At 42.9% G+C, this 16,020-nt stretch overlaps 1 protein-coding gene across 2 annotated transcripts; it reads left to right on the top strand.

The window, feature by feature from the left end:
* The first annotated feature begins 2,527 nt into the window (after positions 1 to 2,527).
* On the top strand, positions 2,528 to 15,866 carry RNF135 (ring finger protein 135). 2 transcript variants are annotated; one of them, XM_007055111.4, is made up of 6 exons: positions 2,528 to 3,345; positions 7,353 to 7,442; positions 8,030 to 8,260; positions 11,120 to 11,282; positions 12,934 to 13,032; positions 13,822 to 15,866. In XM_007055111.4, the coding sequence occupies exons 1-6, from the start codon at positions 2,938 to 2,940 to the stop codon at positions 14,355 to 14,357; spliced, it is 1,527 nt and encodes a 508-aa protein (XP_007055173.2). In that variant the 5' UTR covers positions 2,528 to 2,937; the 3' UTR covers positions 14,358 to 15,866. The 2 variants fall into 2 exon arrangements, with proteins under 2 accessions (XP_007055173.2, XP_043383552.1); XM_043527617.1 differs by lacking the exon at positions 7,353 to 7,442 and having other exon boundaries at positions 2,878 to 3,345.
* The last annotated feature ends 154 nt before the right edge of the window (positions 15,867 to 16,020 follow it).

Genomic DNA, 16,020 nt, shown 5'->3' with positions numbered 1-16,020 from the left:
ACAGACAGGGAGAGTAAGGCCAATTTTGTCAAAAGCAAGGACCGATCTTGGGTATCCAGTCTGAGATACCTTGGGCTTGATATTCAGAAGTACAGGGCCCTCACAATCCACATAAATACAGTTGGGGCTATGGGCCGACACTCTCTTGACAATTAGGCCTAAATTGGGCACACCATATCAGAGACCACTTTTGTCTTGCCTTTAGGCCCACAGTGAATCAGTGCCAGAACTGGGGACAGGACTCAGGGGCCATTACTCCGAGGGCCTGATTCACCATTACCCTGCACCTTGTGTAGTTACTTCTGCCACTTCAAAGGGAACGCAGACACCCCAGCATAATGTGATAGTGTTTTATCCCCACTCTGCGCCGGTGTCAATGAATATTGGGCAACAGTGAATTGGGCCTTTTGTCCTCTGCTCTAATCACAGAGAAACATTCTCTCCTCTCGCTGCTAGGGCTGGGTGAAAGTTCAGAGGGTTGGTCCAGTCAAGCAGCCAGACATCTGGATGTTTTTCTTTGTATCTGGACTGTTTTAGTCTGCAGATCAGGCTGGAAATCTTGCAAGCAAAATGTATGGTGAGGCTGCCTGCACTTACTGATATGTTCCAGCCTGCCTGAAACACCCAGAGTAGCTTGCTCTTCCTGCTGAAACGAGGAAGTGCCTGTAGGCCGGGGGTGTGTGTGTGTGTGTGTGAAATGTTTCAACTGAACTCTTCTGAATCTCTGAGAAAAAGGTCTGGGTTGGATCCTCATTTTATTTATTTGAACGAGTTCATCATCATCTGGCCCTGAGCAATGTGCTTCTCAAGCTCTGCTTGTCCCTGTACCCCCCAATAACCTTGCCAGTGGAGCTGCCTCTGCCTCTCCAGGAGACCTGATGAATCAGGCTGGTTTCTGTTCACCCTCTGATTCAAAAATCTTTTAACAGGCTAATCCTGCGTCCAGTGAAATCAATAGCACAGCTCCCGATTGACTTGAATGGTGTTTCAGGCCCTAGATCAGTTTTGAGCCACATGGTTTTATGTTCCTGGATTTTTGCTCTGAGTTTATCCAAACTAAACACTGTGAAGCCAAACCATAAAACAACAATTCATTGATTTAAGGCCAGAAGGAACCACTAGATCATCTAGTCTGACCCCCTGGATAACCCAGGCTCTAGAATTTCACCCAGGAAAGTCTAATGCGCTACCAACTATGCAGACCCACAAGAATTATGATCCACGCTGTGTCTGATGGTTGCTGGGGGCCGAAGATCTCCTGTATCACCAGCTGTGATCTGAGTTTTGTCATGAAACCAGGCAATTCACTCTCAGGAAATGAATGGATGCATTTTGAGCTTCAATAAACATTTTGTTGGGCCTCAAAAAGTTTTGCATGGCTGGTTTCATTACTCTGTTCAAAATAAATTTAAGTCTGAACCAAATCCCGAGATCAGAGCTCCCCTGAACTTTGGGGAAGTTTGGGTCACATACTGAACTTAGGCTAAGTCCACACTGCAATTGGAGGCATGATTGCAGCATATGTAGTTATCCCTGTCCTAGCTTTAATCTAGCTAGCACAGCTAAAAATAGCAATGAAGACACAGCAGCATCAGCTTCAGTCTGGGCTAGCAATATGAGTACATACCTAGGGGACTGGGTGGTCTTGTGCAGATTAAAGCTAGTGTGGGTATGCCACCTGACCTGCAATCACCCCTTCAGTTGCAGTGTAGACATAACCTGTGTGGCTCAGACCCTGCTCTAACTTAAATCATAGTTTGGGTCTTCATTGTGATAGGACATGCTTACTGAGACATGCTTGTCCTATATGCTTTCTCTGGGCAAGATTCTGATACTTGTGTTGAGTGGCACCATACTCCACAAATGATCCGATTGGTCAACCTCCTAGGGCTACTTCAGGCCTGTTCAGCAGCCCAGAATCCTCCATAGTGCCAAGTGCTAAAGTCATGACTCCAACCCTGGCCCAGCGCAGCCTCTGTGGTCCACGGGGATCACTTGTGGAGTAGGCCCCATCAGTATGACAAAGGAGATCAGAATCTGGCCCAATTTATTTTTATGTCTAGAGCTTTGTCTCTTGATTCCCATCCATCAGTTTGTTTTATTTTTGTCTCTTGCTTTTTATTTACTTTATCCAGCTTGTCTTTTCCAGTCCATTTTAAATACTGAACTGCTCTTTTCAACCTGTCTTTAACAAGAAGAATGGAGGATTCCCTGTACTGCTGGCTAAGGGTTTGAAGTTGGCTGCCACAGAAGTTGCAGATGTTCAGCTGCTTTCAGAATCAGGCTGATTGTGTGTGAAATGAAATGGCCACAAGAGAGCGGCAGAGGACAAGGAATGGGAGAACGGCTGGCTCTAGTTATTGACCAAGCTGAAAATGGATATGATACCTTTAAGGAGACATTTTTCTGAGCAGTCCTATTTCGGTTCACTTCCCCTTGAAGAGGCTTCTCGTATAATGAGACTCTTAAGCGGGTGATGATTAATTTCAGCCAGATCTCTTGTTGCTAACACTCAGTCCTGGGCAGCCAGGCTTTGTGTGTTTAGCAGAAGGCAGCTCATTGCATGACACTGAGACAAACACCCAAAACAAACTCGGAAGGAGGGAGGCATCTCATGGAAAAGCGTATTTCCAGCCAAAACCAGATCCCAGATCTGTACTGCCCCAAACTTGGAGAGGTTTGAGATCCTGATCTGCCTTTGTGACTGGAGCCCATCTCTATGGACAACTCCCTATGAATATTATTAGGATCCAATGATTTAGATTATACAGTGGCAAATATTTGCCAAGACAGAATTCCGACCTGGGGTTGGACTCCTACGTAACAGACGGGTGAAAAGGGAATAGAGGGCTCCTCCCCCTCTGAGCTCACTGGTGGACAATCTTTCATAAGCATAAAAGAAACTGAAAGTTCTGTCTTTTCTCTCTCCTGGGAGCTATGGCGACTGCTTCTAATCCTGTCAAAAATCTCCAGGACGAAGTGACTTGTTCTCTTTGCCTGGACTATTTTAAAGACCCAATAATAATCACAAAATGTTCCCACAGCTTCTGCCGAGCCTGTATCACCCAGCACTGCAAGGACCCAGGAACCGATGCCCGCTGTCCTCATTGTAGGAAGAGCTTTCAGCAGGAAAACTTAATCTCAAACAGGTCGCTGGCCAACACGGTGGAAATAGTCCAGCAGTGTCTGAACAGAACTGCCAAAAAACAGGGAGAGGAAAGTGAGGCAGAGAAACACCAGGAAGTATTGAAACTCTTTGGCGAAGATGATCAAGAAGCCGGTGAAGCCTGGGCTCGGAATTCTCTAGCTGGGCTTCCCTCAGACAGGAGAGCATGGGAGACCAAGGTATTTACTGTGTGCTGCATATTTAAATAAATAATAATAATTAAGTAATCAATAATACCTAACACTTGTAAGAACTATAGGGCCTGATGTGGAGGGAGGGATAGCTCAGTGGTTTGAGCTTTGGCCTGCTAAACCCAGGGTTGTGAGCTCAATCCTTGAGGGGGCCATATAGGGATATGGGGCAAAAATTGGAGATTGGTCCTGCTTTGAGCAGGGGGTTGGACTAGATGACCTCTTGAGGTCCCTTCCAACCCTGATATTCTATGGTTCTATGTCAATTGGGAGTTGAGGGTGCTCAGCATACTCAGTAGGTACCTTGCAGGACTGGGCCATAATTCAGGATATATTTCCCTGGGGTTTTGAGAAGAGAGTTTGGCTATGTCTTTGCCAAGAAGTTAACACTGCTCTCACAATATTCATTTTGCATTTTCTGACTACTTTGTGTTCGCTTTCCCACTTCACCATGACAGTAACGTTAGTGGGCTGATGTAAGGGAAACAGGAAGCCAGATTACTTTTCCTAAAGCAACTTTTATTTCTGGTAACGACTAATGGCCTGAGGGCCTGATCCAAAGCCCATTGAAGTCAGTGGAAAGACAAAGGGGCTGCCCAGGTGTAATTGAGGTGCACTGTACATACCAAAGTACAACCACCTAACTAATACTACTTGACTGATTGGCACCTAGATATCACAGTGATGGGCACACATTGGGCCCAATCCAACTCTCATTGAAGTCAGTAAGAGTCATTCCGTAACACCTCACTGTAGCAGTTCTCAACCAGGGGTCCATGGCCCCCTCAGGGGGTCTGCCAAGCAGTGCTGCCCTTTGATTCACTGGGTCCCAGGGCAGAAAGCCAAAGCCCCGCTGCCCTGAACCCCGCCACACAGGGCTGAAGCTGAAGCCTGAGTAGCTTAGCTTTGCAGGACCCCCTGTGGTGTGGGACCCCAGGGCAATTGCCCTGCTTGCTACCCCCTAATGCTGACTCTGTCTTTTATGTACAGAAAGACAGTTGTGGCACTGGTGGGCCATGGAGTTTTTATAGCATATTCGGGGGCCTCAGAGACAAAGGTTGGGAACCCCTCCTGCAGATAATCAAAACCACTCCACGTATTCAATGGGCGGAAGGAGTTAATGTTACCATGAGAACCTTGACATCTGCATTTCCTGCCCTTCTTGTCTTTCAGTTTTCAGCCTTAAAGTTATTTTAATGTCATCTTTTATTCATTTGCACTTTATTTCTTTTAAAAACTAAATAATTACTGATATGTGCCCCTAGAGACCTGAGCCAGGATCAGAGACCCTTGCACTAGGCTGTGTATAGACACACACAGTGCCCCTCCCCAAACAGCAAACAGTCCAACTAAAATAGCAAAGACAAGAAAAATACCTTAATCCCTCCAGGACTAATATACTGATTAAAAACTCGCTGTAGTGCAGGTAGCTTTGTCCAGCATGATTAATAATGGGTATATTGTATTTTTGGATCCACTTTTGTTGTAATCCTCTCTGCAGTTGCTCTTTCATTTCTTAATTTAAAAAATTATTATTTACTATTGTGGGACCAAATAACAGCAGGTGAAATTTAGGGGCTCGAGACACTAAGTAACTAATTTGTGGCTGCAGTGCCTTCATGGTATGAATTGCACCCACATTAAAATTCTGCAGCTCTGACAGGAGAGGCTCAGTTAGGTTGGGCTGAAAACCAGGCAGTTGGATTGATGTGGAACAGATATTCTGGAGAGGTAGATTTCCGGGGCTTGCCTCTCACAAATACATTAGTGGTGCAGGGTGACTTTCACAAGGCCAAACCTCAGCCACCTGGGAAAGTCTCTCCACGCAGGCCGTGCTATTTTGGGGCACCACTGGCTTCCCTTTTGGGGGGAAGAGGTGTATTTAATCATTGTCCTTCGCCCACTCTGTGTTTGTTGCCAAATCTAGTAGTGTTGTTGTTTCTCTTTTGCTCCCAAGGCCATGTGGATCGAATGCTAGTGCAGCGAGTGATTTTGGACCGGGCGCTTTAGCAAATAGTTCAGCCCCTGGGGAGATGTGTGTGTGGTTAAATTAGACTCCCCTACCTTTGGTGTAATGACAGGTTTCAGAGTTTATATCCCCGAAAAGAACAGGAGGACTTGTGGCACCTTAGAGACTAACAAATTTATTAGAGCATAAGCGTTCGTGGGCTACAGTCCACTTCATCGGATGCAAAGAATGGAACATATAGTAAGAAGATATATATACATACAGAGAAGGTCCCACCGTCTTCTTACTATTCTGTGCATCCGATGAAGTGAGCTGTAGCCCACGAAAGCTTATGCTCTAATAAATGTGTTAGTCTCTAAGGTGCCACAAGTCCTCCTGTTCTTCTTTCTACCTTTGGTATGGTGCTTGCAGCCTCTGGGGCAAGGTATCCTCCAAGCTGGGGCCCCACGGAGTGAGGGAGAGAAGGGGAGGGTGTTTGCAGCCCCTCCAGGCTGGAGTTGGGAGGGAACTTTGCAGCCCCTGAGGGAGATCCCACGCCGGGCGGGGTGGATGGGTCTGCAGCTCCTAATGCAGAGCCCCCTCCCCTGCCTAGGCGGGGCCCAGGGGAAGGAGGGCGGAGCTGGCCCTCCCCAGCCATGGCTGCGCTGTCTGTATGGCTGGGTCCCGGCGACCTCAGGTGCCCCATCTGCCTGGGGCTGCTGCAGAGCCTGGCCACCCTGCCATGCGGCCCCAGCTTCCAGCCAGCAGCACCTGCCCTCTGGCCCGGCTCTGTCTGCGCCCCTGGCTTGTCCTCCCCCAGCTCATTGCCTGTCGCCGTTGTGACAGTGCCATGGCGCCAGGGAGCTGTCTACTTGAGTGTCCTCATCAGCCAGCTGCTGCTGGCCACTCATTCCACCCTGTCTCCCTGGCTCTCCCAGCCCTCTCCTATGGATCCTGGGTGGAAGCAGGGATAGTCAGGAGCCCTGTGGCAGTGACTCTCAACCTTTCCAGAGGACTGTCCCCCTTTCAGGAGTCTGATTGGTCTTGCGTACCCCCAAGTTTCACCTCACTTTGAAACGACTAAAAATACAAACGGTCACAGAGCACTCGTACTGACAAATTGCTCCCTTTCTCATTTTTTACCATATCATTATAAAATAAATCAACTGGAATATAAATATTGTACTTACATTTCAATGTATACAGAGCAGTATAAACAAGTCATTGTCTGTATGAAATTGTAGTTTGTACTGATTTTGCTAGTGCTTTTTATGTAGCCTGTTGTAAAACTAGGCAAATATTTAAGTGAGGTGATGTACCCCCGGAAGATCTCTGCGTACCTCCAGAGGTACGCATACTCCTGCTTGAGAACCACTGCCCTATGGGACCCCCCACAGGTAGGGGCCTGAGGAGAAAAGGAGCAGCTACCCAGCACCACTCTGAGTTCTGCTGGAGAGGGTTGGTTAGAAAGACTGTACTGCTGGGCCGTCTACTCCCGCTGTGTCATGTAGTACCTTGTGTCAAAGGCTGCAGAGAGGTCCCGTCTTATGAGCATGGAGATCTTATCTGACTTCAGTGGCCATATGAGCATGGAGATCTTATCTGACTTCTTATTCACCACAGTTGCAGCTCCATGAGGATAAGAGCAGTGAAAGATACAGTTATTATTAACTATTATGAATATTTATTATTTGCATAGTGGTAGCATCTAGGAAGCCCCCATCAGAGATCGGCTTTAGGCACCCCATTGCTTTAGGCACCCTACACAAAATACAATGAAGAGACAGTCCCTACAGACTCTGGCCCTGATCCAACAAGGCAGTTAAACTCATGACAAAATTTCAAGTATGTGAGTAGTTCCATCAACTTCAGTCGGATTAGTGTCATGCTTAAAGTTAATTATATGCTGCTTAAATACTTTGCAGGACCTGGGACTAAGTAAGGCAGTGTTAACAAGGCACAGGTATTTTTCCCACCATGGCCTCTAATCCTATCACATTTTCTACTAGGGTTCTATAAATAAACATTCATATGTTTCACTTTAAAGGCAAAATTGGAAATAAGTGAGGTCTCCAAGCAAATTGAAATGGCCCAAGATGCCATCAGCAGCAGCAAGCAGGCCAGCACTGAAATGAATGTATGTATACACGATCAACCCCTCTTAATTTATGCGTTTACCCATCACTGAGAGATGCATGACCACCTTTATTTAGGACCACATGGGGCAAGGGGTCTGCCCAGGATCATCCACCTGTGCATCCGCCTTTTATTCCCGCACCCCTGGAGTGTTGGATATGGCATCAGCTGTTATTATAACTATGCTCCGGAGCTGGTCAGAGTGGCTGCTCCAATCTTATGGACACTATTTGCCTCTTTTGCCTGCCTCCGAGGAGTTGCATGTGATATGTCTGTGCCTCTCACAGCCCTGAGCGCAAGGGGCTGAGCTAGAATCTCAGTCTCCGTGTTACGACACTGGCTGAGGACTGCTGTCCTTTCAGTAGCCCAACTCTGTATTCCTAGAGCAACCCAAAACTCCCATTGCAGTCAATGCAGGATTTTGCCAAGTATGTGTATTTATTCAGAGCACTGTCTTCCTCTGAATAAAAATAATCGTGCTGAAATGAAGTGGTCACTTGCCAGAGCAGGTTAGATCAGGCTTTAGATGCTGATGTTCCTCATCTCCTTGTTGCTAACAGAACTCACTCCACATCTGCTACCTTTCAGGATTACGTGTCTCAGATCAAAGGCTTGATTACTGAAGACTTCTGTGCCATGAAACAGTACATTGAAACACAAGAGAGAGCCACACTGATGGCCATTGGACAAGAGCAACAAGTGGCTCAACAGAAAATAGAAGAAATGATTGGCCAGCTCACCGCGAAATTGAACATGCTCACAGAAATCAAAACCCAGCTGCAAAACAGGCTGCAAAATAACGCGATGGAGCAGCTGAGCGTAAGTAGAAATCTATGGGCCAATGAGCATGTACTGAGCATGTGCAACTTTCACCACCTGCATTAGTACTCTTCTTCAGACTTCCCAATGCTGCACTCTCATTGGTGTAGAACAACCAGGGTAGCAACAGTGAGAGCAGTAGTGTAGATCGGATGCTGCCATTATAACCACAATGCCATTTAGACCTGCTCTGAACAGGGTTAGACAACACGGGAGTTACAGCGCCGGCAGCTGGTCTAAGTAGGGCTCCCACCACGGCTGCTACTGGTGGAGTGGCACCAGAGAGAGCTTACAGGTGAGGAATTTGAAAAAAAAAAAAAAAAAAAAGTGTTGACCGAGCTTCTGGGTGCAGATTCAGAACCAAAGGTTTTTTTTGCAGAGTGAGGCAAGCTTGTTTGTATGGTGGCTTAATGCACAAGTCTTTGATCTCTAGAGACTGGTGTTTTTAAATACAGCTCTCACTCAAATCCAAAGCAAAGATAAGATCCAATTATTTGGTTATATTTCCCTTTTACAGACAAAGGGCATGTTTACATATAAAAGTATAAGCGTCTTATAAAATCATTAAATATATATTAAATGTGCTTTTGAAAACTGCCTGCCCAGAGCTCCTAACAGAGCCCATTTTGACACCACTTTGACACTGCTCTTGCAGAGCATTTTTGGGGGATAGCAGGAGAAAGGCACAATGGTGTTGAATAGCCAGACCTTGGGCCTGGGCATTACCATTAGAACCACTGGGAGAAGGGAACTCAACACTAGATCCTGCACCTGGATCCAGATGTACAAAAAGCCACAATCTGACAATTGAGAAAGAAGGCTGTATTAGTTAAAAAAACAACCTGGTTTAGAGGAGGAATGAAGGTATCTATTAAAAATATATATAAATAAATATATATATATAACAAATGGAAGAAAGAGGAATATAAATCAGAAGATAGGAATTGTAGAAAAGTGATAAGGGAAGCAAAGTGATGAAAGGAGAAATATATGACCAGCAGAGTCAAGGACAATAAGAAGGAGTTTTTAAAGTTTATTAGGATAAAAAATAATCCTAATGACAGTATTGGTCCATTGCTAGATGGAAATTGTTGAATTATTAATAATAATACAGAAAAGGCAGAAATGTTCAATAAATATTTCTGTTCTGTATTTGGGGAAAAGAAGAGATGATGAAATCATGTCATATGATAAGCCTCTTCCCATTCCACTAGTATCTCAGGAGGATCTTAAACAACAGCTGCTTAAGTTAGATATTTTTAAATCAGCAGGTCTAGATGACTTGCACTGAAAAGCTCTAAAAGAACAGGCTGAGGAGCTCACTGGTCTCTTAACTTTGATTTTCAATAAGTCTTGGAACACTGGGGGGAGCGGGTTCCAAAAAACTGGAAGAAAGCTAATTTGTAAATATTTTAAAGCGGTAAATAGGATGACCCAGGGAATTATAGGCCTGTTGGTGTGATGTTGATCTGGGGCAAGATGGAGAAGGCGATATGGGATTCAATTAATAAAGAATTAGTGAGGGTGATTAATTAATGTAAATCAGCACGGGTTTATAGAAGACAGATCCTGTCAAAACTAACTTGACATCTTTTTTTTATGAGGTTACAAATTTGGTTGATAAAAGTAATAGTGCTAATGTAATATACTTAGACTTCTGTAAGGCATTTTACGTGGTCTTGCACAACATTTTGTTTAAAAAACTAGAATGATATAAAATTAACATGGCACACATTAAATAGATTAAAAACTGGCTAACTGATAGGTCTCAAAATGTAATCACCACTGAAAGGTGATTGTTTCTAGTGGGGTTCTGCGGGGATCAGTTCTTGGCCTTATGCTGTTTGACCGGCTAACTTAATTCTTGGATGCATAAACAGTGGAATCTCGAGTAGGAGTAGAGAAGTTATATTACCTCTGTATTTGACACTGGTGCAAATGCTGCTGGAATACTGTGTCCAGTTCTGGTGTCCACAATTCAAGAAGGATGTTGAAAAATTGGAGAGGGTTCAGGAAGAGCCACGAGGTTGATTAAAGTATTAAAACACAAACCTTATGATGAAAGGCTCAAGCAGCTCAATCTATTTAGCTTAACAAAGAGAAGGTTAAGTGGTGACTTGATTACAGTTTATAAATACCTACGTGGGGTACAGATATTTGATAATGGGCTCTTCAATCTAGCAGAGAAAGGTATAACAAGATCTAATGGCTGGAAGTTGGAGCTAGATAAATTTAGACGGGAAATAAGGATGATTAACCACTGAAACAATACCAAGGGTTGTGATGAATTCTCTGTCGTTGGCAATTTTTACGTTTTTAAAGTTTGGAATATTTTTCTAAAAGATATGCTCTACTCATTTTTTCAGGGACGTTCTATGGCATGTGTTAGACGGGCGGTCTTACTAGATGATCACAGTGATCTCTTCTGGCATTGGTCTCTATTAATCTAAGACTGAGTAGTTTTCAAAAACTCTAATTTCTCCCCCCAGATCTCTAGAGTCTGAGAAGAAAGTCTAGAGAGAAAGAAATCATATCTGTGGGGGTCGGGTGGCTGTTTATTTAAACAAACTATGATCTGACTACAGAGACAAGTCACTGTATGAGTTCTGTTGGAGAAAATATGTTATTTGCATTTTTGATCAAGAACATCTCTTTCAATATTTTCAGCAGGGTTTCAGGTTCTTCTCCTCTGATCACAGTATTATAAAGAAAACTCTCTCTGTAAAGTATAAGATTTCTGGAGAGCTTACTGGTACTTTCCTCTCCTGACTTTATGAAGTCACCAGAAATTCTTGATGGAATTATTGCCATTTGTTTAGCTCAAGCTACCCTTGCATTCATCTTTTCTGTCGTTGTTAGGATACATCATCCAAAAGAGAAATTTACATAGGCTCTCCGGTAATAATGAATAAAATTACTCTTGATGCTAAGAAGATTCGTATTGTCACAAGTGCTGTAGAAGAGCTCAAGAAGCAATTGGAAATGTTAATATTGAAGAAATATCCTGCCCAGCTGCCACAAGGTATATTTACTTTATTTGTGTCTTCTTTTGTTGTGAAACCTCTTGACTTGTTACAGGACTTGATTGTGCAAGGTGCTGCTGAGCAACTCCTGGAGGGTCTGCGCACTGTCACCTCCCTTTGAAGTCAACACCTTGTTTGGCACCTTGTTTGCAGGGTTGTACTTATATTACGTAGAGGGACACTGCTAGGAAGTTTGGGCTCAAAATGTAAGATTTGTTTTTAAAAAGTATTGCTGAGTATAATAGAAATAGAGAGGTGTTTGTAGCATTTTTTAAAACTCTGGGGGGTTTTTTGAGGTGGAGGGAGTGTTCCAAATTCCCTTGCAGTTTTGAAGACCAAAATAATAATGTGCTATTCCATGGACCATGGGAACCAGAAAGTGAAACTGACTAGAAGCAATTTGGAAACAGATCAGTTATGTTTCATTCTCTGTTTACTCTTTTAGATATCAATGTAAATGATTTTCCTAAAAGAAATGCTGACCAGAAGTAGAGTCTTTACTAAGAATGGGCCAAATTCCCAAGTTCTTGCTCACAGAGAGTTGTGCTTTAGCAAGGACTTTGGGATTTGGCTCAATATTTGCTCATGTTCCTAGTTCTTATGCTTAAGAAGGGGGCCTATCCATGCAGCAGATGATTAGGAGAACTTCAACCTAAGGACCACAGGCCTACAGTAGAAATGATTACTTATAAAGCACTATGTGCTAGGTGCTGTACAAACAGAAATAAAGACATAGTCCCTGCCCTAAACTTTTCAAATGCAATAAGAAACTGAACGAGAGTCTCATTTCCCCATTAATGAGAAAACTTCAGAATAATGTAACCAAGAGGGAGTTAGCTGTGAGCAGATCCTCCCTAGTGAATGTTTCCAATGAGTAGTCTCTTTTGATTTTTTGTTATTCTCCTTTCAAGTATAGTCTTTGTACTGTGGGGACTGGGGTACCAGTTCTGCAAACACTTATTCACATGCTTAATTTTAAGCATGCATATAGGTGTTTGCAGGATTGGGGCCCTATGCAGCAGGCAGCAACAGAAGTACAAAGTATTAACATAAAAGCAAAGTTGTTTCCAAAACACTTGTGCCAAAAAACCTTTCACCAGAACTGTACAGATTAATGTTGAGAGTGACTCAGATGTACAAAGAGAGTTCCAAGTGGCAGTCTTGCAAATTTGCATTACAGTGTTACTTCAAATCATAGAGACAGTTCCATGAGTGGAAGTATTTAATGTTTTAGAAATACTCATGCAATTACACATACCACAGTGATCAGCACAGTATAGGAACCTGTATAGAATAGAGAGTTAATTTGTGATTACTTGTACAAATCATGCCTAACTGGTCTGTTACACATCTAATTGGTCATATGTAGGTACAGGGACTGCACCTGCATGCAGAATGTTTTGATAATTATGGATGTAAAATATATATACCAACTGCACAAATATCTTTGCATGAGTAATTGCATACACATTCATCTAGAAATGTAGGTCAGAGAGCCTTTTTAAAAATGCCAGCTATTATATTTTTCCTATTTGACATGTACAGTAACTATTAGCCATTGCAACTGTATTTTGGTTCATGAATCTGTTGTTTGCCTTTTATTCAAAGAAACCCCTAACAGAAAGATTTTTTTCCCTCCACATTTATTAGAATCTGTAGCTTTGCGTCAGCAGAGGAGTGTCTGTTCCACATCTGTGGTGTCTGCATTTGACAATCCAGAACCGGTTATTTCAAGTCAGTTTTCTCAGTGTAAGTATGTAAACCAATGTGACCACTGGATAGCAATATTAAAATGAAGGATTTTAGAATGTTCACCAACAGGGCCAGACCCTCACCTGCTCTGATTTGGTATAGCTTCATTGACATAAGAGGAGCAATGCCCATTTACACCAGCTAAGGATCTGGCTGTTTACTTTTCAATAAATTATTTATTTTAAAAGAAGAAATTTTCACAACATAATACAAAGTACTGAATCTGTAGCTTAACCACTATTCAAACATATCAGTCTAAAAACTATACAGTAACTTGTTCAAATGAACTCGTGTTTACTTCGATTCTGATGGGGGTGGTAAGTATTCCATTTATATCGGTAATGGGATCATTGTGTTGTAAGACTGTGATTGGGGACAGAGTCCAAGTTGTAGGTACCCTTAGCTTCTGCTGAAGTCTGTGAGCCAAATCCAGGGTCCTTAGTGAGTTTTTACTCAGTACTGGCAGTCAGTGAGTGGAGTTTGCTTGAGTAAGGACTGGGCCCTGGATTTGGCCCCTGGAGTTCAGTGGGAATTAATGGTTCTCAGCAATTTGCTGGACCAGGCAATTTATGAATTAATTATTAATATTATTATTATTATTTTGTTAAGCTTCAGTGTTTGCTCACTGCTAGAAAGCTGGCATTTGGATTACCCTAATGGGGTACACATCCAGCAGTATGCAGAGGGCACTTCAACTTTTGGCTGTGTTTCACCTTTGTTGAAAATGTTTCATTGCCCAGTCTCCTTGGTGCCTTCAGGTTAGAAATTTTCTATTATCTATTTTAGGGGCAGTGAACGTGACCTTTGATCCCCAAAGAATCCATCGTAACCTGGAGATCACATCTGAGAGTAAGAAAGTGATTGTATCCCGTTTTCCACCTCCTTATGAACCAACTCCCAAGAGATTCTGCTTCAGCCAAGTGATGTGTTCTCAAAGTTTCTCTGAAGGACGCCATTATTGGGAAGTAAGTACCAAGGACAGCGGCGGATGGGCTGTTGGAGTTGCTGATGGAAATATTGGTAGAAAAGATCAGCTGGGGAGAACTGAACTATCCTGGTGTGTGGAATGGACTGGTAAGAATAAACAGTTGTCAGCATGGCACAGGAACCAGGAAACCCAGTTAAGTGAAGACAGACCCCTGAAGGTTGGAGTTTTCCTTGATCTTGCAAACAAGCACCTGTCATTTTATTCTCTCACTCATAAAGAAACACTCTTGCATACATTTGAAATCAATATCCTACATCCTGTTTACCCTGCTTTCTGGCTGTATGGTTTGGATGAAGAAGGATCCTTAACTATAAATCATATCAACAGGGACTAGTCTGCAGTTCTTATGGAAACTGAAGATTTAAGCTGTGAATTTCAGGGTTGCAAGAATAGAGCTCTTATAGAGCTTTATGTTTTGGATGTGAGACTTTTATATCATGATGCAGGGCTACCATCTCTAGCATAGTGGGAAGGTAACAGCTGATATGTTTTCTTCTGCTTTTCTCTATTTTCTCCCTCCTTGTTACAAATCCTGCCTGATCTGCCCTGTCTCTGTTAAAGCAGGGTCTGGGGGTGTTATGTTTAACTCGGTTACACTCCCTGTTTTCCTGCACCTTAACTTAGCTTAACTTTTTGCTCAAGCACAGGCCACAATTGTGTCTTCTCATAAAGCTTTAGGCAGAGTCAAACCTCAGAGCTATTGTATGTAAAACCCTGAATGTAGCTGTTCATAACAATTCCCAGTCAGCTTGAAAAAGAGAGTACCTACATTTTCATGGCACACAAACATTTAATACACTCAAAAACATTGTTAATAATATTTGGAATACTTAGGAATAATTTCTCTGAAGCTATTAAGTAATAAATCTCCTGTGTTTGCCATAGAGACCTCCCTGCTTTGTTGCTGTTACATATATCTAAATGCAAGGCTTTAACATACATTTACACTTCTGTACCTGGGTACACACATTCCTCTGTGATCTTCTTTCAGAGATGATATCTCAGATGCTATAGTGTCTAGTGACTGCCACACCCTACTTCTGCATATTTTTGGTCCCTTCTAGCTGAGTTGCCCTGTCCTGCACTTGTGCACAGATGTAGTATTCAAACAAAAGTCTGTCTTCTCCTCATTGCTTTCTCTCCCCTTTCTTTGGGCCCTGCAAAATTCAAATGCTGCAGTACAGAGTACATTGACATGTGCCTAAGTGTTTGCAAGATCAGGGCCCTAAGAGTAAAATTTTGCTCTCTGATCTTCATGGAGGATCTAGGCTCCAATATTTGCGTATTTCCAACAGTGAAGATTTCTGCACGGTTAGGGAAAGCAGAACATTGGCGTTTACGGCCTTGATCTCGTAAACATTTACAAATATGCTTAACTTTAAGCACAAGTCTTTCCACTGACTGAAGTCATTAGGACAACACTTGTGCTTAAAGGTAAGCACATTCATAAGTTTTTGCAGGAATCTAGGAATGTAGGTCTGTTGTGTGGATCCGAGAGATGATGCACGTGGGATGACGTGCAGGCTAGTTGGCCCGGGCACATAACCACAGTGATATTTCTTTCCCCAAGTTGACTTGGAAAAGAGAGAAAGAGCAGCAACAAAGTGGGGAGCATACTGAACAGGATTTGGGCATTTCTAATTTCCCAAATGCAGGCTGATCGCAGCAGCTCCAGGACTGTAATTTGTTATTCTTTGTAAAATAATCCTCCCGTATAATCTGAAAATGGGCACTTTACATTGGTTCTGGCTTTTCATACATACCATCTGCATGTCTCATTTGCTGTCTTTTACTTTGTGTCATTGATGTGATGATATTTTTATTAAAATATATGAAAATCTGACTGTGTCTTTCATTACTGAAATCCAAATCACAATCCCATTGAAACCAATGGCAAAATTCCAAATGACTTTGATGGAATCAAGATTTAGCCCTTAGGACCTAAACCTATTGCCTTTTCTCTGGCAAAACTCTCATTGACTTCAATAGTTTTACAC

The sequence above is a fragment of the Chelonia mydas genome, chromosome 14 (assembly GCF_015237465.2).
Source record: "Chelonia mydas isolate rCheMyd1 chromosome 14, rCheMyd1.pri.v2, whole genome shotgun sequence".
NCBI lineage: Eukaryota > Metazoa > Chordata > Testudines > Cheloniidae > Chelonia > Chelonia mydas.
This window is presented reverse-complemented; position numbering and strand designations above follow the sequence as displayed.

Bases quoted from the DNA above. Each gene is read 5' to 3' on its own strand.
- RNF135 (XM_007055111.4), top strand. From the start codon at position 2,938: ATGGCGACTGCTTCTAATCCTGTCAAAAATCTCCAGGACGAAGTGACT. The intron at 8,261-11,119 runs GTAAGTAGAAAT...TGTCGTTGTTAG, and splicing joins ACGCGATGGAGCAGCTGAGC to GATACATCATCCAAAAGAGA. The intron at 11,283-12,933 runs GTATATTTACTT...CACATTTATTAG, and splicing joins TCCTGCCCAGCTGCCACAAG to AATCTGTAGCTTTGCGTCAG.